General features: G+C 33.9%; 1 protein-coding gene across 4 annotated transcripts in view; it reads left to right on the forward strand.

The window, feature by feature from the left end:
• Nucleotides 1-13,966: 13,966 nt before the first annotated feature.
• The window catches only part of LOC126745491 (PDZ and LIM domain protein Zasp), a 61,998-nt gene continuing 52,432 nt past the window's right edge, over nt 13,967-23,532 (forward strand). For 2 of the 4 annotated variants that reach the window (XM_050453359.1, XM_050453360.1), the window contains exon 1: nt 13,975-14,245. In XM_050453359.1, coding sequence (XP_050309316.1) covers nt 14,141-14,245 — 105 coding nt within the window. In that variant the 5' untranslated portion in view covers nt 13,975-14,140. Of the gene's footprint in view, nt 14,246-23,532 lie in introns of all 4 variants that reach the window. The other 2 variants (XM_050453357.1, XM_050453358.1) reach the window with 2 other exon arrangements.

The raw sequence follows: 23,532 nt of genomic DNA on the forward strand, positions 1-23,532 counted from the left end.
TTCCCATAAAACTTTTCTAGGAAACATTTTTTCTAAAAAGCTAACTTTGCCACACTATTGGGCCATCCTGTATACCTAACATTATACAGGTTGCCCTAATAATCCGTGGACATAGAACTGCCACGTATTTTTGGAATTAAAATAAGTCCATTGGACACAATTTACCTCTATACAAAAGTGCTTCGTTTGTCCCTTAGAAGGCATCAAAGTTTAACAATAAAAACACAGTTTGATATTTTTATTATATAAAGCAAAATCTAGTAGTAGCCCCTAATTACTGCTATCAACTGTACCAAGTTTCATCAAAATCGGAAAAATTATTTTGACTAATCAACAAAAAACGATTTTTTTATAAAAATTTTAACACCCTGTATCTCGAAAACTAAGCTCTAACAGACAAATGAAGCACTTTTGTATAGAGGTAAATTGTCTCCAATCGACTTATTTTAATTTCAAAAATACGTGTTAGTTCGATGTCTACGGAATATTAGGACACCCTGTATATCTAAATATTGCTATCCAAACTACACAAGTGTATAAAGTTTCAAAATGATAGGTTAGCAGGTAGTACCTACTAACAGTGGGGATATGTTTTTGTAATAGCATGAATTAATTCACAGTGTACACTGTACAAATCACGAGTCCACAAGAAACCCGGGAAATCCCGGATATAAACCTAACCTAAACCATCTATAAGAATGAGATAAGTACTTACGGTTTCTGCTTAGCTGCTACAATTTCCTGTATGACTGTTTCAATTTTGTGCTTTGTGTAAGGCTTTCGTAGAGGTTTCTGGGAATAAAACTCTTCTAATTTCTTGTAGAATTGCGTTTGTTGTGTCACAATAACAATCTCGGCCGTCGTCATTTTGAGGTTAGTATGTTTGTTATTTCGAATATTTCGTTGATGTTGATTCAGCAAGTGCAAAGTAGATTCGAAGCGGTACATGAAACGTCCAATACAGTCGGACACCTAACGTAATTTTGCTCGTTTTCATCAAGCGGCCGAAGCACGCTGACGTTACACGTAACGTCTAAAATTTATAGTCTTTCGGCGTAACAGTTGTTTGTTTCAGTGTTTGGCAGCGTTACATGAAAAGGCCAGACGATTACAATAGAAGGCTGCGACATATATAACATTAACGATAAGGTTCGTTTTCTTGGAGATCATAATAATTTATTGTTTAATATACATGCACCCTATAAAAGTGTCAAGAGTAAGTAAAACGCCGGCTCCGTGGCTAACGGAAAATTTAAAGTTAATTTTCAAACAGCGAGATTCAAAGAGCACTCTCCAAATATAAAAAAAAGAAAACAGTTGAAAGTTGGAATCATTATAAGGAAATGCGTAACTTCGCAGTGGCATCTATGAGAAGGGAGAAGGTTGCCCAACTGGAACATTTAGAAAAAACTAAATTATCTAAAAACCTCTGGCAAGGCCTGCGTAATTTAAATATTAAGACATCTAAAGAAATTGCAGAGCTTCCTGCCACCTTATGTGATGTCAATGCAATAAATAACTACTTTATAAATATTTTTAATAAGTCTAACAACTGTCAAAATAGAATTAATTACTACTCTAGCAACAAATTTTCCGATCAAACATTTAGTTTTGTCTTAGTTAATTAAGATACCGTCTATGAAATAATTTGAAATATTCGGTCAAATATCTCAGGTTGCGATGGCATTTCGTTACAAATGTTTTGCCTGTCACAGATTATTGACCATATAACAAATATTATGAATTCTTGTTTAGAATCGGGTTACTTTCCACAGCCTTGGCGTGAGTCAGTTGTGTGCCCCATACCCAAAATATGTAATCCCGAATCCCTACAGGACTTGCGCCCTATAAGTTTATTGCCAATAATATCGAAGGTCTTGGAAAAAGTTGTCTATGCACAGTTGTCATTTTATCTTACTGATAATAACATACTTCCAACTAAATAGTCTGGCTTTAGAGAAGGATTCAGTACAGCTACCACCTCGTTAAACATCATAGACAACTTACATACATAGACATAATAAGGGCTCTTGATAAAAAACAAGCCGTAATTTTAGTTGCTATAGATTATTCAAAAGTTTTCGATGTAATCGATCATGACATGTTGAGATCATGACATGGCTCATGATCAATCATGACATCGATCATGAGTCACCAAGTTAAAGTTTTATGGTTGCAATGAAGTTGTTCTTTCTTTTTTTAAGTCCTATCTCTGGAATCGTACTCAACGAGTACGTGTCAATAACAATTACTCCGATTCGAAACACATAATTTCGGGAGTTCTTCAAGGATCGATTCTTGGGCCTTTTTTATTCTTGCTATATACTTCTGATCTTCCTTTATTCGTAAAGAGCTCTGAGGTGTACCAGTACGCTGACGATACTCAGTTAATTTATTATTTCGATCCAGATGATATTGAACAGGCTTTTGAAAGTATCAATGAAGATCTAAACTTAATCTTGCGATACTCGAAAGAACACGATCTTAATATTAATGCCAATAAGACTAACGTATTACTTTTTGCCAATAAAAATCGTCGTGCTAACGTTGAAAAAAATATAATAATAACTCCTTGGCTTTTGCTGAGAGCGTCAAGATTCTAGGTCTAACTATTGATTCTTCTTTAAGATTCCAAGGGCATATTAGTTCTGTCTTGCAGAGGTGCTATTTGCGGATGCGTTTGCTCTATGCTAATAAACATATTTTTTTAGACAAGAAAAAACTCTCAGTATCGTTAGTGTTATCCATTTTAAATTACTGTTTTATCGTTTATTATCCTTGTCTTGATAAAATACTCCAGCAGAAACTGCAACGTGTACAAAATACGTGTTGTCGATTTGTGTGTAATTTAAGAAAATTTGATCATATATCTATCGATTGCAGTGGCTAAAAATGTCATTTCTTTTTAAGTTTCATTTTCTCACATTTATGTATCGGCTCTATAAAAACCAAAAGCCAAAATATCTGTTAGAGAAATTAATTCCAAGAAATGCGATTCATGATAGAGATATAAGACTCGGACATTGCCACACCATAGCTCTTTTCTCACGGAGTTATACTTACATTGCCGTAACAATTTATAATCGATTTAGACCTAATTTTTCAATTCCAATATCTCGCTTTAAAAATGATTATAAAACATTATTCTTGGAGGAACAATAGCACAGTTAGTTTTTTTTTCTCTATTTGTTCTTTGATTAATTTTAATTTTACTATTACTGCTTGTTTGTCAAAACATTTGTAATTATTATTATTTTTGGGGTAAGAGATAAAAGTAGCTTTAGCTATTCTTCGCCTTTTTGTGCAAATGTTATGTAATGTGCATTTGATACCAAATAAAGATATATTAATTTGATTTACTTATTTATTTAAAATATAAGAGATTGGTATGATCTTTATACAAGATTCAGACAGGTTTCGAGATTATTTTGGATAAATGCAAATGGAATAAAAAGAATATCAAAAATGTGTAAATAATTATTTCAAAGCACTTAATGACATTATAATCCAGATTTCACAAAATAAGTCGAAAGGTATGTGAGATCTCATAAATAAAGGGTTGCGATCTAGTACAAGTAAAGAAACTCTTACTCTATTAACCAAAAATAAAATTGTTAAAAATCGTAACTTAGTGGCTAAAATATTTAGGAATAACTTTGGGCTCTCTTATCTCTCTCTTTTAATTTTCTCTACGAGATTAAAAATATTAAAATTAAAAATAAGTCCTTGAACACCTGAAGTAGTAAGAGGTATTATAATGGGCCTCCTACCTAAATAATAAACGGGCGTTGAAGTAACTTTTTTTTTTTTTTTTAAGAGGTTTGTGAAAAATCTGCACGCAGACCCTCAGAGCATTGGTGTTCTGACGCTCCGGGGAGGGTGGGGATGAAGTACCAATCACCGTTCTGCTTCGACCCACTAAAAAACCCTTTCCTCTACGAAAACATTCCTTTCTTTCCTGGACCCGCCTTTAAGACATCTCCTCAAGAGGGCGTTGAAGTACGTGCAATGACATTACAATTAGTTTCAATATAATATGCATGAGGGTGTTTCCTGAGTATAATGAGACCATATAAAAGTGGCTGTAGCAGTCTTTTTTATACATGTCAGATGAACATGTCATATCAATTAGAGAAAGTTGAAAGCTTGAAAACTCCCTCTATAATAGAATCCGTATATCGGGAGATCAACCAAATTCTCTTTGTCTATAAAGATAGAAAAATAATAGCTTATATTGTATTAACCCTATAGAGGGCTTCTCTGGAATATATTCTATTTATTATCATAAATTAAAGTCAGAAGCTAAAGCTCTGACTCAACATCCACGCAGGTTGTCTCTAGCCCTGTTCCCAGGCCAGAATGCGATACGCATATTGCAAATTTGTAGATTTTGTTGCATAACTAGAATGTTTAAAAATTAATTCAAAACTCATTTATGGCTTTACAATAATTGTTAAATAGCAATAGGTTTATTTCAGATTAATCACTCAAATGTGGTCTAAGCAGAGAGTTTTATTTGAATAAGGAATGTAAACAAAGCATTCAAAGATTGCAAAGACTTGTGTGCGATTTAAATTTCGTAAAAGAAAATATAAGATTTCATCTTTTTATAAGGAAATAAACTGGCTTAAAATGGATGAGCGTTGAATATTTCCAACCAATTGTAAAAAGTATTTATTACTTGCTGAATGGTTTTTAACTAATAATAATTTTTTCTATCATATTTATTTTTTTTCTATACTTAATTTTTTGCATGTAGTAGTAGTAGTAGTAGTAAGGGTGGGGGGGCTAGAGCTCGGTAAGTAGGCTTGAGCAGTCCCTTTTCGTCAACCCCAGAATCAATACGCCTTCCACTCACCCCTACGCCTCCACTCCCAATGCGCGGTCTCCACCGAAGTCGGCTTGTCTTTTTAATAAAGGCTTGCACGTTGTCCCAGATCTTCCCGCTGGAGTGTCGTTGCTCCGAAAATTTTTCTTCTTAGGCGACTCCACCTATCACAGATACCTAGTATGGGGTATGAAGTTTTCTCGCCTGTACCGCAATTCCGACAGAGTGGGCTCTCTTATACCAAGAAGGTGTAGATGTCTGTTTAGACTGTTGTGCCCGGTCAGGATTCCCACCAAGTCTTTGATACTTTGTCGGGTCTTTGTTAGCAGCCGCCTTTCACCCTGGCCTCGACACGACAGTCTCCCAGTGTAGCACTGATCTTCCGGTCTTCCAGCGCCGTTTTGACCCACCGACAACCGGTGTGACGGGGCTCCAGCTCATTTCAGTGTTCTTGCTCGTCAGCATCTCGACGTCATCTACCTTAATTGCTGGATTGGACGTGCAGGACCTCAAAATTGGCCGGCTCGCAGTCCTGATATGAATCCCCTGGATTACTATTTATGGGGCCATCTGAAGGCTGATGTGAATGAATTGAGGAATCAAAACTTGAGGAAAAAAGTTGTATTTTTAGTTGCTTAAATACAAAAATAAATAATAAGCTGCAAAACAATTATTGGCCTTGTTTTTTTCTCAACAATAAGCATGTGGTGCCCACTGACACGCCACTGGACCTAATAATTTCAATCTAGTTACAGCTAAATAAGCGTCTTATAACTTCAAATAACTGCACCAAATTTCAACCAAATCGGTTTAAGGATAGTTATAGTATTTTTAAAATACCGTTATTTTTTTGAACCTTCATCGCCCTGTATCTCAGAAACAAAGCAACTCCCGACATACGTCCATAGGAACTTTTTTTCATAAAATGAACTAACGATTCAGCCTGTATAGTTTCGTACCGTAGTTAGGAAACACCCTGTATACAGTCCTGTGTTGTATTGCCATAATACATCAGTAACAAAAATTTTTAATGGGTAAAGTACAATTTAAGTTAAAATAGTAATAAAAATTTAAATGGCCAAGATTTCTAACGAAGGGCATCCTGGCCACTGGTTACGTAATCGACCTGTTTGAATAAGAAGTTTCTAAGAAATCTAGAATTCCTATAACTTGAACAACTATTTAAAAAGTGAGAAAAATACACTTTTATAAGATACAGATTTCTCATAAGTTCGATGAAGACAATTCTGATCATAGAGTGTAGTTTTATGATTCAATTCAATGACAGAATCTATTTAGACATAGCTATAGTGACCAGATAAAATAAACGTTTTGGTTGGTATACAAGGAGATAATATATAGGTCATATATTATGGCTATAAAAAAAAGGCTTTATTTCTGGCAATCTATAACTGTAGCAGCTTATTAGAGAGTCGACAAAAAAATCAGAGAAATCAATACGTCCGTCCTCTCATTACTAAAGATGTTCTAAACTTTTAGTAGGATGGAACAGTATTCATATAACAGTAGCTGGGTTTGAACGCCTTTTAAAATGATATGCCACTTGACCCCCTATTCCATTTAAGATTCTAAGGGTGACATCTACCCCTCCTAGAGTGTTGAAACAAGAGGGCTAAAAATATTCACTTAAAGTGTCCCCTTTACAAATAAAATTGACGTATCTTTCCAATATTTCATATTTTTAAATGCAAGAAAGATATCAAGGGTGGAAAGTTTTTAAATTTAACAAACATTAGTGATATACAGGGTGTTCATTTGAAAACTTCCCACCACGGATTTATCGAAAGTAAAAGAATTTTGGCAAACAGCTAAGAAATTAAAATTAACTAACAAGAATATTAATCATGATCTGCCACCTCATCTTAAAAACCCTTTTGAAATAAATAAAAAATTTTCATTAAGTATACATATTGGAGCCACGACATCTGATGAGAAAATTAATTTCTATCTTTCTAATAAACATGAAAAGAGGTCGAAGTTTTGATTTTACACTTATAAACTTGGATACGATTGAAAGGCTCATAACCGCTATCGGAGAGGATGGAATTTCTAGTAGAGATCTTCAAATATGCCTTCCATACATAATAGGTCCTTTAGCAAATATAATAATTACATGTCTATTGCACGGTGTATTTCCAGATATCTGGAAGAAGAGCATAGTTAGGCCGATTCCAAAAACTGCAGAACTGTCTAGTCTTAACGATCTTAGACCTATCAGCATACTACCGGCTATGTCAAAAGTTATTGAAAAATTCATCTCTGAACAAATTAGTGACTTCTCAGATAAATTTAAAATAATTCCAAGCTGTCAGTCGGGCTTTAGAAAGAAGTTTAGTACGTCATCGTGTTTGGTCAAAGTCCTTAACGACATTAAACATAATGAGGACGAAAAGTCATCAACACTTCTTACAATGCTAGACTTTAGTAAAGCATTTGACACCTTGGATCACAAAATGATGCTTGCGAAACTGTAGTACTATAATTTTTCTAAACCCGTAATAAACTTTTTTTCAAATTTCTTGCTTAATAGAGCGTGTTGTGTGTCAATTGCAACCGAATCCGGGGTAAATAAATCAAAGTACAAACCAATAACAAAAGGCGTCCCCCAAGGATCAATTCTATCTCCACTTTTATTTTCTATTTATGTGGCAGACATGCATAGCTACCTTTTTTATAGCAGACTACATCAATATGCAGACGATTCGCTTTATATGTCAATTAACCTTGAAGATCTGACAGACTGTAATCTTAAAATAAATCAAGATTTAAAGAGAATATTTAATCATGCCAATGATCATAATCTTAACATCAATGCTACGAAATCCCAGGAAATTCTTATAAGCCAAAGTAAACAAGCAAGAGAGTACCTGAAAAATAATGATAATAATGTCAATTATCTTAAATAACGTAAAAAACCTGGTCATAATAATTATTGACGAAGCAACAAAATTCGAAACACACATCAACAATAAATTAAAAGCAGCTTACTATCGCCTAAAGAATGTATATCACCAAAAAAACTGTCTACCCTCAAAAATTAAATACTACCTTTGTGATACTCTAATTATATCATTATTTGATTATGGAGATGTAGTATACTCCGACTCTATAACAAGTTTATATAAAAAAAATTCAGAAATTACAAAACACATGCATGAGATTCTCTTTTAACATCCCCAATCGAGATCACATAACTCCACATCTAAATAATAACAAAATTTTAACCATGGAGAGTAGAAGAAAGCTTCATATTTACTGCTTTGTCTATAGAATAATCAATACTGGGAAACCGGAGTATCTGCATGACTGTTTAATGCCACTACCACACTGCTCATGAAACTAGAAACAGTAATTCATATAGAGTTCCTCTTTACCGAACGACAAACTTTCAAAAATCATTTACATACAGGGCGTGTAAGATTTGGAATGACCAAATACAATAAAATATTTTACATTAAATAGTTTTAAAAAGCATGTAAAATTAATGCTCCTGCAAACTCAACTATAGGCTCGCAACTAACTAATATATAGATACATTTTTGTTTTACTCTTGTCTTTGGTTTTTCTTCTCTTTGTCTTTTTAACAATAAAGTAAAAACAAAAAAAACTTTTCGACCTAAAATACATACAAATAAACATTATCAAAAATTGTCTGGATCGTCCATCCAGTCTCCCGCCATTCGTCGTTTCCTTCGTCTCCCTCTAGCCTCAGGCTTGTAATTAGAGAGAAGAAGAAGGGTTAAGCCTCCTCATCTGATGGCGCTCAAGGGACACCAGATGTTGAGATGAGCACACAGATCCTGTCACAAAATACAAATAGTAAAATTGATGACTTCCCAGCATTGTCAGGCATGAGCCCAGAGTCTAATAGTAACCCTCTTCAAACACCACTTTCCAATCTGTCACTTTCAAACCAAAACAGAGCTAAGCCTAATCAGGATAACAACGCGGTCAAAGTTCCAAAGATAGTATTAAAGGATACGACAAATTGGGTGCAAAATCACAAACTTATCATGGATAACAAAATGAAGTTGAAAGAAGTGAGAAAGGACAGGATGGGTTTGGCTCTGTTCCCTAAGACATCTCAGGACCATAGGGACCTTATTAAGCTTCTCAGAGAAAATAACCAAGAGAACCAATCGTTCTTTTTGGAGGATGATCGTAAGCTTAATTTAATATTGAAAGGATTCGATAATAAGTTTAATTTGTCTGAAATAGAGGACGAAATAAAGCGCTGGGTTTCACCCCCTGCGAACTGGGCTGGTTTAAGACTGGTCCAGGGCGAAGGAGGGAAACCGACTTGATCAGGTTCCTTTTGCCTAAAGAGCAACAAAAAATTTATGAAGTGAGCTCACTCCTAAACATAAGGGTCAGGGTCGAGAACCTCAAGTCAAAAACACGAGAAGACACCAGACAAATTGGGCAGTGCCATCGTTGTCAGGGGTTCGGTCATTCACTCAGCAATTGCAATATTGCGCCAAGGTGCTATAAGTGCAAGGGAGCACATTTCTACAAGAATTGCGATAAGGAAATGGATAAACCGGCTGAATGTTGCAATTGCGGTGGGGACCACCCTGCAAACTATTGGCAGTGCCCAAAGAACCAAAATTTTGTAAATAGTCAGAAAGAAAAGGCTACGGCAGCGTTAAACGCGGAAAAAACTCGACCCGACCGCGTTCAGGGGCCAGAGCCAAAGAGGGGGGTGGCCACGTCACCGCGGGGAATAACCCACTTTTCTATCTATTGAGTCTCCGCGAAAACGAACTGAATCAAAAAATCGGTAACCTCCTCAATAAGCTTAATGTCTTAAATAGTAATTCAGCGATAAAATTGCTCCTAGGTGCAAACTCGTAGACTGGGGGATTCGGCCAAATGCCTGAATATTGTCAGTTGGAACGCGCAGTCGCTTTACCCAAATCACGTCGAACTTTGTGAGTTCTTAAACAATAACAACATTGACATATCGCTGATTCAAGAAACCTTCTTAAGACCGCACACTTAACTCAAAATACAGAACTAGAAAGTTTATAGAAACGACAGGCCATACGTAGTGGGCGAGGGCACGGAAATACTAATCAAAAGAAATATTACCCACCAAGAAGTACCGCAACATAATACAGACCCGGCAATAGAAAACACAGCAATCAAATTATTCTTAGGAAACAAAGAGGGTCTCATCATCTCAGTATATAAACCACCATCTCAATACTTAACATCAGAAACATTAGACACTCTTTTTAGAGAAAACACCCCCACCATAGCGGCGGGGAATTGGAATGCAAAAAATAGAAGCTGGGGATGCGTAACAGAGACAGCAGCCGGGCGCACACTGGAAAGATACATAAGTGAAAATACCATACAGGTAGTAGCACCAAAAGACCCTACACACTATCACCATACCACTCCTGATATTCTAGATATAGCTGTCACAAAAAACTTAGCCATAACATTGTGGTTGAAAATATGGACTCCCTTAGTGCCTCTGATTATACCCCAATCCTAATCACTGTAGCTCAAACCTTCATGCAAGATCCCTATCCTGAAAAACTTATCACCAACTGGGAAATGTTTAAAAATATACTTGCAGAAAATCATCCAATCCCAACTCCAAGCTCTATTGAGGAAATAGATTCCTCAATAAAACAATTAACAGATGCAATTAAAGAATCGTTTAATTTAACAACCATTAAAATCCCAATCCCAAATACCCTCTCCATGGTCTTCCCAATGAGAATTAAAAGGTTAATAAGAACAAGAAACAGACTAAATAAACAGGCTAGACTGCAAAAAGACCCAGAGGCAAATAGAATTACGAATAATCCTACGAAAAGAATAAAAAACGAAGTCTTCAACTTCAGAAATGAAAGATGGGGCAATTTTTTAGAAGAACTTATCGATGGCGATGAAAACAAATCAAAATTCTGGAATCACGTGAAGAAATAGAGCTATCAAACGTACAAATGGAAAATCTACCACTAAACGCATTACCAAACTACAAAATTATAAGCCTATAAGAAATAAGAGACGTAATTAAAGACCAAATGAATAAGAAAGCTCCAGGCCATGATGAAATAAACAACAAAATGCTGAAAACACTACCTGACAATACACTCTTGCTCATAAAAACCATTTATAACAAATGTATGAGCCTGTGCTATTTGCCGGTCGAATGGAAAAAAGCAATTGTGGTAGTAATACCTAAACAGGGTTAAAACATAAAAAAACCGAAAATTACAGACCCATTAGTCTGCTGCCATCACTGGGAAAAATCTTTGAAAAGACGGTACTAAGCAGATTATGGGACGAGCTAGATGAACTCAAAATAATCCTGGAAGAGCAGTGCGGATTTACAAGAGGATTATCAACTGAGTTGCAGCTTGCACGGATGCAACAGAGTCTGGTGGATTCATTTAATGCGAGGGTATCTACCGCCATGATCACGCTCGACATCAAAAAGGCCTTCGATACAGTGTGCCATGACGGTTTGATCTATAACTTGCAGAAATGTGAAGTGTGCGCAAGGTTCACTAAATTTATAAAAAAATTCCTGAAAGACAGGGAATTTAATGTTAGAATAAACGGAACTATCACCTATTTTAACAGGATGAGAGTGGGAGTTCCCCAAGGCTCCCTGGTCGCACCAATTTTATTCAACATATACCAAGCGGACATTCCAAAAGGCACACACTATGCGCAAGTCGCATTATTCGCGGACGACACTTGTGTCTTTGCGAGTTGTAAAACTTTAGCCCAGATATCAGCGTACATGCAGAGTCATCTAGATAAAATTATAGAGTGGGCAAACAACTGGAAAATCAAAATAAATAGTAAGAAAACAGAGGCCATTCTAATAACAAAAAAGCATGACCGCAACATCCCAAATTTGACAGTTTCGGGCACGCTGGTCCCCTGGAAAGATGAGATAAAGTACCTAGGAGTATATTTCGACAAAAAGAATACCTTATACGAACACGCACGTTATAAAGCAAATTAACTCATGCAATGGAACCATTCATGCGATCTATTCCTTTCTCTGCAGGAGCAATAAGCTCTCTTTGACTAATAAATTAATGGTCTATAAACAGCTTCTACGTCCTAAACTGCTTTACGCCTCAAACATTTTCTGGAATACCACGAAGACGAACATCAGAAGGCTTCAGGTGTTTCAGAATAAATGTTTGAGGATGTTCACAAATGCACCCTTCTTCGTAAGGAATGTTAATCTACACTCTGACTTCAAACTTGATACAATTCAAGAATACATAGGTAATTAAAAAACATTCAAAGTTCAAGGAAAAAGTCAGAAGTGTAGACAACTCCCTAATAGGAGAATTTCTCCTGAGACCAAGAGAAAATCAGCCATGGAAAGACGTAATGTGATTAGAAAGACGTAATGAAGCCGCCGAACTCAAATATGACTAAAACAGTTCTTTTAGTATCTCAGGCTTTGTTTTCTCTGCGAGGAGTGGGGCTCGGGCTCTTGCTCCGCCCAAAGATAACTGTCAACCTTTCCCTGAAGCCTAATTACTCTTTTCTATCCTGAAAGAAGTTTAATCCTTTAATCCAACCTCAGCACCCAGATGCTACAGAGAAAAGTAGTATAGATCATAGCACGCAGTTGCAACTGAGAAGACCGGCAAGAGCAATAACAGCTAGTCCGGAAGAAACCAGTGTAACAAAGGAGGCTTGTAATTAATTATTATGGAAAAATTATATTATAAATAAAAATATAATAAAATATTAATTACTTATATTGATTTTTAGTGCACACTCGTGCAAATCTGTTGTTATTCTTTCTGTAATAATTTATTTAATTTGATGATTTTTTTGTGTTTTTTTAATTAGTTTCCTTAATTAACTTTAAGTTGACGGGTTTGTCTCTTGGCTTCTTTTGTCAGTAGCTAAAAAGTATCGAACGTTGAAAAGCGCGGGACAGACTTTTTTGCCGGGAGAAGATGTAATTTAAAATATTAAATATATTATCTTTACTTTGTTTCTAGGAATGTATTGACTCTTTATGGCAAATAAATTAGTTTTGATTTAACTTGAAAACCGTTAATAATTGCTCAAAAAAGAAGAATTGAGCTGATATATCGTTTAGACATTAGATCCCCAACTGAACTCATCTATGAGCATTGAGCAGTCAGACTTCTGGCAATCACACAAGATCAACCATAAACAACCTAATCAACTACCCCGTACTAAAAAATCAATAAAGGTCAAAGATGTTACACCTATATAGGAAGAAAAATCTATAATTTACTACCATCGGATCTTAAAACTCGGATAAATCAAGGAAACATTAGTAAGCTAATTACAAATGACATGACAACCAAATTGTAATTTTTTTTAATTTATTAAAAATTTTCAAAATGTCCTTTTAATGTCTTATATTTTTATTTTAACTTAAAAATTTTGGTACTTGTTCGTAATCTTTAACCTTGTTTTTTTTTGTAATTTTAGTATTAACACCACCTTTAAACTTTATTTTAAGTGTCTAATGTATTGCTGATTAAATTTTTAACAGGAAGAGAGATTGCAGTTTTGAAAGTAGGAGACTTAAGGCTGATAAGCGGGAGGAAGTTTTTCCAGTCAAGCTAATTCTTTGGAAAATTTCATACTGCTTGTTTGCTTCCGAAATTAAAATCATTTTAATTCATTTAAATAATATAATGAACTTTTCTTAAATAACTTATCTTGTTAGTCGTATTTTCAAGGGTTGGGAAACCATTTTTTGCCGTCTATTGGAAAGTAAATAATATATATTTTTTTTGTAAATAGAAAGAATTTAATCTAAATAAATGGTTTTTTGATTTAATTTGATTTGATTAAAAATTTGCTCTATGAAGAAAGAGTCAATAATGTTAATTACCTAGCTAATAATATCCATTGAAACACATGTATTTTGGAAATATTTCTTTTGAATGTTATATGCATAAATGATAATGAAGTTTTTCCATTAATGCTGCGGTAGTCTCATAATAATCTGTGCTAACCCGACCTATTTCCCAAAACCTTAGCCGCAAAACTCGCGAAAAAATAAACAAGCCATATTATACGAAAATACCGTTTTTATTTTTCCGAGTCTCTATTAATACACCACACGTTGTTACGTATTCCCTCTCTCGGCTGGACGTCGGCTTCGCAATTCAGTTGATCGTCCCAACCCGCAGCTTTGCATCAATTAAGCGCCAATCCATTTTTAAAATTAAATAACAACCTTTCGCTTTGAAATAACTGATCAAACCCGTGCAAAAGAGTGCTATATTTAATATTAAAAGTGGAAAAAATATGGCCACTTTGACCACAGTGCGATTATCCAAAGGGGATTCACCGAGCTGGGGATTTAGACTGCAAGGGGGAAAGGATTTCGGGACCCCGCTAGTGATCCAGAAAGTAAGTACTCCGCTTGCCTGACATTACGCCTAAATATTAATAGGTCAATATCGAATGCACTTAAACCAATTAAAAGGGGATTTGGATTTCAATTAGAGTTTGTGATGAAACCGTCAGCCCGCGCGCAGTAAAAATAGATCGCAGCTCAGAAAAGATATGAGCAAATAAATTTGTTTACAACCGAAGCAATGTAGCTGCGTGAAAACGACTGAAATATTACATTACATAATAATTATTTCGCGGAGTAAAATTAGAAAATATTTTTAGAAGTATCAAAAGCCTTAACGTTCTGTTGCGAATTTTTTAATAGTGCTTCATCCTGACATATAACGGCTAATTTTAGATCCACCCAGACGGATGAATGCTGAAATTTGATATTTTTTGCTTAGGTTTTATTCTTTTGCTATTGTTTCGTGTTTTTGCAACCACTGGATTTTTTATGTGTTAATAGCAAATTATGCAGTTACGAATATTTTACGTGCCAAGTACAACTGATAAATTTTTATATGCGCGTAATTTTAGCCTACCTTTTGATTATTGCAATTTTTTATGTTATAATTTGTGATATATGTCTCTAGCATTATACGGTATTTAAAACCTTTTGAAATTTAAAATTTATTCTAGGATCCTAGGAATTAGTCACATCCTCGAAGATTTAGAAAAAAAGGCACTTTACTTATATAGAAAACCTAATACAGGTGTTTCAAAGTCGACCCTCAACATGGGGATCTCGAAATCTATAAGAGATACGAAGATGGTTAAATTGGGGCAAAGTTAAGAATTTTTGAGCTTAACAATAATGCCGTTTAAAAAAATGAAAAAATCCGAGTGGTTCCGAAATATACGAAATCTTGAAAAATCGATTTTATTTTTTTAACAACCTTGTTTTTTCTTAAAGGCGCCATATTTTGTTTTTGCATTTTTACGATCTTTAAAACCGGAATTTTTAGAAAAAAATAAATTTGCCACAGCAGGCAGTGTGCATAAACTGACAAGGCAATATTTAAACCGTCAATAAATGTTACACGCAGTGGCGTAGCTAGAACTCATGAGGCCTCGGAGCAAACATTTTTTGGGGGCCCTCATAAGTATGTTGAAAAATAAAAAATATTATGTTATAATAAAAAAAGCATTTATTGTTATAAAAACAAAAACTTAAATTAAAGAAACAACAAAAGTCCAAAATTAACAAAAATAAAATTAAAAATCCCTTTTTCGAGCATTTCTATTTGCAAATTCATTGATAAGATACTTTATATCGAGATTTTGGGCTTCTTTATTCTCTATGGAGAGTAAACTAAGCCCGCTTAACCTACTTTGGCCTATAGTAGACCTAAGATAGTTTTTTATAAGTTTTAGCTTATTAAATGATCTTTCAACAGTTGCAGTTGTTACAGGCAACATAAAAAATACAAGAAACATTAAGTAGGCTTCACTTAAGTCGCTTTTAAATACACCATACTTGCCTAAAATAATAATAAAATATTCCTCAATTGATAGATCATTCTTAAGGTCCGTCTTACAAATATTTAACAAATTGATGTACTGAAATATTAAATTATTTAAATTAAATATTTCTGGATATTTGTTATAAATGGCTGTACATTTATTTTTAATAGATGTTTCGTCGCAATTTAGTATAATTTTTGAAGTAATTCAATCAAACAAATTATTTATTTTTTTCATGCTCTTAAATCTATTGGATATTTGTGTCAAAACCCGGTCCAGAACAACATTAAAAACATTCACTTTAAATAACACTTCAGTGTTATTAAATCTGTAATCACTTAAAAGTTCGTCAAAGTATTTTTTAATTTTAGGTTGACCTTTTCGCCTGAATTCTAATTGAATATTCCATTTGTTAGCCAGTTCCGTAGCTTCAATCATTAAAATTTCATAAGAAGATCTTAATTCAGTAAGGTTTTTTTCCACTTGTTCTAAAGCAGTAACAGATTCACTTAAATCAATGTTTTTCTTTTGAAGTACCTTTGAGGCAAAGTTTAGCTGGGTAAGAATTTTATACAACATTGTTGAAATAAATACAAATTCAAAGCAACACATTTGTTTTTTAGTAGAAGAAGCTTCTTTTTTTTCTTTTTTTTATGAGATTGTAACTCAAATTCTGTTAAAAATTTAATAATATCAAGAAAACGAAGTTTGACTGCAATAATAGACATTATCCTTCCTGAGCAACGAGTGGGATTTAATGTTTTTAAAGTTGTTTTGGACTCACTAGTAAAAGAACACCTATATTTTATATATATTTTGCAAAGTTGGAAAATATTGCGAGACCTCTTTACAATAATTTACTGCATCATTTATTACTAAATTTAAGTTGTAACTTGAACAATGTACATATTCGGCATTTTTTTGTACTCTTTTTATTTGAGCATTTACTCCATTAGCCCCACTCATTACACTGGCTCCATCGTAGCCTTGCCCATAGCTGAAAAAAAAACCAAAAAAGTTTCTTTGATTTCAAAGTTTTGAGATAACATATTTTTATCTCGAATTATGTGACACGCTCAAATGACGATACTTAACTGATCTATTTTTGTAATATCTTGAGTTGTATCAAGAAGCAAAGAAAAAAATGTTGCGGAATTTATTTGATTTGTTAATTTAAAAGTAAGTTTTTTTGAAAGGCAATCTATTAATTCATTTTGAATAGTTGGACTAAGGTATTGTACAGGTCCAGAAGACTTTTCTACCACCTGTTTCATAACATCATCATAGTCTGATAAAAATTTCACTTGGGCCATAAAATTTCCATTAAAATCGTCGTGATGTTCATGGTGTCCTCGAAATGATAGCGAACATTTACGTTTAAAGTTTGAAGCTTACTACTAAGGTCTAGTGTTTCCTGAAGCCGGGCAGATCAAGCAGTGAAGTGATTAGGACAGCATCAAATTTAGTTAAGGACTTTACGAAAGAAGATTTTTTAATAATAATGTTAAATGGAATTTGTTCTTCATCTGATGTTTTAAAAAATTTAATTCAAAATCATGTTGATACAAACACTTAAGTGATGACAAGCCCTTATACTTATTTAAACCATAATGTTATCTATAATAGTAATAAGGCCCTTTATCGTACTTTTCATGCAAATAATATTAATCTGTATGGGATTTTAGAGTCTAATCACGCCAGTAACTTTGGTTCAGACTTGGCATCATTATTACATGCACATATTTTCAAATATTTTAAAATTAATATTTCATCGAATAAATTGTCTTTGAATCATCAAATTAATGAGTCTGAACTGATTACTGATCGTGAATTGAATTCTTCTTTTTTATAGACATGTCCACGAAGGTTGAATCTCATTCATGTTTATATTCTACTAGTAAGATTGAAATTAGCTCTTCGAAAAGCTTAAGTATCTTTATTCTTAATATACAATCCCTAAGAAACAAGATGGATGAGCTTCATCTTTTGCTGGACACATGTAATTTTCCTGATATTGTACTTCTGACTGAGCACTGGTTGAGGCCTAGTGAATGTTTTTTAATATCTGATTATGTTCCTATATCAAATTTTTGTCGTCAACAATCTATACATGGAAGAACCATGATCTTGGCTAGGCAAATAATTGAAATGATTTTTTGTAATATTGATAAGTATGGTAATCTTCTGTTAGAGAATGTTTTTGAATTTTCTATTTCTTTTTGTAAGCGTTTTAATTAATATATTCTTTGTGTTTATAGACCACCTACAGGAGGTATTATTATGTTTCTGGACAAACTTGATTCTCTTTTATCCTAGTTGTCCCTACACTCTAAGGTTATATTGGCTAGTGACTTTAATATGAACTACACTGATGAAACCTTGCCACGTACTTCTCTTTTAAGTATTTTAAATTCTTACGACTTGAAAATGCACGTTCTTTCTCCCACACGAATAACTTCTTCATCTGCAACTACAATTGATTATTTCTGTACACATTTTGATGACGTTTTATGCATAGTACTCTCATTTGGTATTTTCGACCATGAAGCTATTCTTGCTAAAATGCCATATAATACTATATAATCTTCATCTCATTATATGGGAAGAATTTTCAGCAGGAGAAATTTCAATGCTTTTCTGCTGCTACAGCTTCGGTAAATTGAAATGCACTTAAAATGGCTTCTGACCCACTTACTTTATTTTTTCAAGTTCTGTGTGATAAGATCAATGTTTCAATTATTCAATTTCATTCGAATGATAAAATGAGGCTTAAAACTAAGATACGAAAACCATAGGTTATAAGAGGCCTTAGAATTTTAGCTAAAAACCTCCGTTTTTTGACTAAATCGTGCAAATATACCACAAATGAAAATATCCTTGTATATCATCAGAAATACCGTAGTCTGTGCAGAAAGACAATTAAAGCAGCAAAATCTAATTATTATAGGGATCGCTTAAAGTTGTCATCAAATAGGCAAAGAGAATGTTGGTCGATTATTAATGATTTTAGACATTGCCATAGAAAAGTATCTGAACCGGAGTTAAGACCTGACATTTTAAACGACTATTATTGTGATATACCTAATATCTTGCTCAAGGGCATTCGTAGTAACATTGATCCCTTACACTATCTCCAACAAGTGTCGGTTGAGCATTCATTTTCCTTTCATCCTGTCGATCTTACCGAAGTAAAAAATGAAATCAAACGCCTAAAAAACCATAAATCATCTGGACCTGATGGGATATCTTCGAGGTTGTTACTCTTTTTGCCTGATTCAGCCTTAAATGCTTTAGTTTCTGCCATAAACAATTCGTTACATGTGTCCTTGAATTCTGGAGAGTCATCGGCGGCAATGTTTGGTGATCTATCCAAAGCATTTGACTGCGTGGATCATGGAATACTGTTATCTAAGCTCGATAAATTTGGTTTTAGGAGCGTAGGATTGCGATGGCTTGAGTCCTATCTATCTAATCGTACTCAGAAGGTTACAGTATCTGGGCGTTTGTCTGCTTCTAGATCCCTAAAATGCGGCGTTCCCCAGGGTTCAGTGTTGGGACCACTGTTATTTTTACTGTATGTGGATGACTTGAGTTCATTGAAACTGCAGGGCAAGGTGGTTCAGTTTGCTTATGATACCACCATACTATGGAGCCAAAAAAATTCTGATTATATTAAGACTTGTATCCTTGAAGACCTTATCAAGGATACAAGGATTTTATCAGGGTGGTGTGCTTCCAACAGGCTAGTGTTTAATGTAAGAAAGACGTATATTATGGGGTTTAAGTGCGATGTTCAGGGTCTGATGTTTGACGAAAATTCCCTCTTGCTGAATAAAGAGTGCTGCAAGTTCCTAGGAATTACCATTGATGGTCGCCTTCAGTTTGAAGATCATATTTTACATTTAGCTAGGAAATTATCTTCTAGATGTTTTGCAGTAAGAATGGCAAAACAAGAGCTGGGAGGGGTGGTTGCACGTTCAGTGTACTTTTCACTTATTGAATCTCATATTCGGTATGGCTTGCCTTTTTGGGGTTTAACCAATAAGGGGCTACTTAACATTGTCTTTGTTATTCAAAAAAAGCAGTTAGATACCTGTGTTCTGCTAAGTTAAGAGATTCTTGTAAACCCCTCTTCATTTCTGAAAAAATCCTTACTCTTTTTTCACTCTTTATCTTAGAAACAGCTGCTCTTATTCACAAAATTCCCAAACTACCCTCTGATACTGGCCATTTGCCTCGTCGTGTAAATGATGTTCTCCTACCTATTCCTACGTTTTCCCTTAGCAAAAACTCATTAATTTACATGAGTAAAAAAATTTACAATCATGTTCCTCTATGTGTTAGACATATATCGGATGTTAAGAAATTTAAAAGAGAATTAAAGACGCTTTTATTGGCTAAGGCATATTATAACCTGGATGACTTTTCTAATGATAGGTTTTAACCTTGGACATGTTGGAAAATTTTTTTTTCCTTTTTTCTTCTCTAGTTTTGTCAACAAGTTTACCTTTATTTAGTAATTGATTGTTTTATTTAGTTATCTTTAATTCAAGTATGTTTAAAAAGTTTTGTCTTCTTGTGTTTAATTTTGTTCATTGTTTTGTCAATTTTTGAAATTGTATTTTTGTTTTGTTTTTTTAGCTTGTAGGATGCTTGTACACAAGATTATTCTTACGTAATATAGCACATTTTCTTTCTTTCTCTTTCTTTTATTTTACTAGAAGTAATGTAATTTTAAATAATCTCTGTAACACCATTTTCCAAAATGATGCTTGAAATCTGACCTCTTTTCCTAGTTTCTTGTCAATGCCGCGATTTTTTTTCCATAGGTCGTGAATAGCGCAAGCCTCAATATGAGTCTTACTTTTACTGTTCTCCTCAATGCGTGATGATAAATGTTTCCAATCTCTTAAGCGCTATCTCCAATTACTGGCATTACTGCACAATTTTGAAAAAAGCTAACAAGACTTACAATAGGCTGCACCTACAAAGGTTGTAGTACCGACCACAGCCAATGACGATTGAGAGGGCCGTATTTTGTAGTAGCGAAATAATAACTCTCACTAAAATTGCGATCATTTTCCTTCGAATCATTGGGAAATCGACCTTTAGGTCTGTTGGGTTTAAGACTAATAATAATCTTTTTATCTTCATCAGTAAGAGTTTTTTCCATATATGTAACATCCTAGATCGCTAGATAAATTAATGTTTCTATTAGAGGAATCTGGGCTCAAGTCTAAGTCTTGAGTTGAGCTTGAGTCTGTGCTCAAGTCTAGGCCAGTAGACGTAACGTTGCTAATACAATACATACATACTAATACAATCAATAGTCTCAGTACAAGGCAAAAGTTCTTTAGAGGAAGAACAAGTTGATTCACTTGTATCAGAAATATTGATAGTTACTTTTTCCAAAGAATGAGAAGGTTTAAAAAAAATTCTATTTTGGCATGCTTTTTTAATTTTTCTTCTTTTGGTAATTTTAATTTTTGTTTCTGTGCCCCAGACTGATATTTCCGCTTATCTTCAATTTTTTTTAGAGTTTTGTTTTGTTCCAAAATCTTAAAAATCTGCCAACGCTGCACAGAGAAGAATACACAACCATTTTTAAATGCATTAAATAATTCGATAGTTGTGTATCAAAGATTATTTTTAGTAATTTTAGTTCTTAAGACAATTTTTAAAATTAGGATCTAAATTAGCATGCACATTATTATTTAATATAATATATAGAATAGGTACAAATATAATTCGAGCTATTCGCTATTTTCATTAAGTAATATAACTTACCTTTTTTTTCAGGTATAGGTATTTTATATATAAATATAAAATATATATTTTATATACGAGACACAATTATTAATTATTATTAAATTAAACACAACGACTCCACAACTACGACAAATATTACGTAAGGGTAGAGTACACTTAATAGGGTTAAAAATGTTCAAATCATCAAACCTGAAGCAATAGAAAATAGGTCGGGGAATCCCCAAAGACGAAGCGTAATATCAAAGCGGTGGTGCCAAGCGTATTGCAGTCTGATGACTCTGATGGATTATATAGCTACTTAAATTTTAAATAGTAACCGTTGTTAAAAAATTAACTTTATTTAACATTATATTTATTATTTATTTTATCAATAGATTTTAGTTTTAGTATATGTAGTATTACTTTAAATAGATAAAGCAGTGAGTTAAATAAAATTATTGGCGATCGGCGCTTAAAAAATTTTGTTTGGGGTGCGTGGCCGGGGCCTTAGGATAGCTACGCGCCTGGTTACACGTTATCAATACAAGAGTAAATGATGTGCGCGAAATATAGGCCCGCCCATCGATGCAACCTTGGCAGATTTAGACGAGGAGAATTATGTCTACTTATTTTAAATTATTTTACCGGACAGCTTTGCTTTGTAAGCTACTTTTTTTTTTAATATAACAGTGGCGAAGCGTGAACTTTTTTTTCGGGTAGACAAAAAATAAAAATCGTTAATTAGAAAAAAATGTGTATTCAATATTACTCACTTTAATGAAATAGAGAATGAAAGCGCATGAAATATTAACTCAAAGAGAAAAATTATGTAGTGATATAAAAAAGAAAAAAATAATTACTACTAGCATAAAAAGATAGATAAAAAACACAACTAAAATACAATTGCCAATATCGAACAGTCGTTCATAAATAACCACTAAAATATCCACTAAAAAAACCTTTTCTATACACCCAAAAATAAAAATTCTTATTAAATTACTATAGCACACGTCCGCATCACATGCCAAATGCAGATTGATCAAAAAAACAAAACTGAAGATGTATTGCGGCCGACCAGATCAAGCGTGTCCATAAGCAATAACCCTCAACAGCATAATAAAATAGCTGGTCGACTTCGATAGACAAACGCTCGAATGTCTTTCCCGCGAGTAAATTTTGCATACGTAATAGGCTGAATACTGATACGGCCGGACGTCTGTCACCTGCTTGATGCGTATATGGTTCGATTAGATGCTCCAAATTTCGGAAGACAAATATCAATGTGTCTTCCTGGGGCTCATATACATTAATTGGGTGTCAGCCCTGCATTTTTATTTCAATTGGTGCGTCAGGCGGGGCGCGCCTTAGATATTATAGATAGATATTATAGCCGTTTAGATACTATATAATAATACTAAGGAGAGCGACTACGTTCTGTGTTAATTTTTTTTTAATTTTAATTCAACAATTACATGAAATAATTACGTAATAAATTAATGACAAATAACTGGATAATTTTGGGTAGACAGTGTCTACCTTGTCTACTCGTACGCTTCGCCACTGAAATATAATACGGTCGCCTGTAAAATGGGTCCAAACCGATTTTGAGGTTGTGCCAGGTAATGATATAATAATCCCTCTTAAGTATTTTGTTATGCAAAGTTATGTTAATATATTGGGGTTTACCGAAAAGGGATAGGTAATCCTTTTAAGTAATCGTGCCAGGTCAAACATTTAGGGTGTAATTGGCCAGGTTCATCAGAACCGAGCGCTCAGGGAGCGCTTTTTTCTGATGAACCCGGCCATTATAAAATATAATTTTATGATCATAATCTAGTTTTGAGAATTACTTAAGTACCTTTTATCTTTTTTTAAATATGTGTTTTAAAATGAAAGAAGGAATAACAAGTTAGGGGCTGCGCTGGTAGGCCTGTGAGATTTAAATTTATAGATTGAATATAAGTATATATTTGTTCCTTATTTAAAAAAGGAATAAATACTACATTTATTTTAATACATTTTTTACACATTATGTTTATAATTATGTAAAAAATTAACATTATTTCATCATCTCATCCTGGGACACACTG

This window comes from Anthonomus grandis, chromosome 16 (genome assembly GCF_022605725.1).
Source record: "Anthonomus grandis grandis chromosome 16, icAntGran1.3, whole genome shotgun sequence".
In the NCBI taxonomy this organism is placed as follows: Eukaryota; Metazoa; Arthropoda; class Insecta; order Coleoptera; family Curculionidae; genus Anthonomus; species Anthonomus grandis.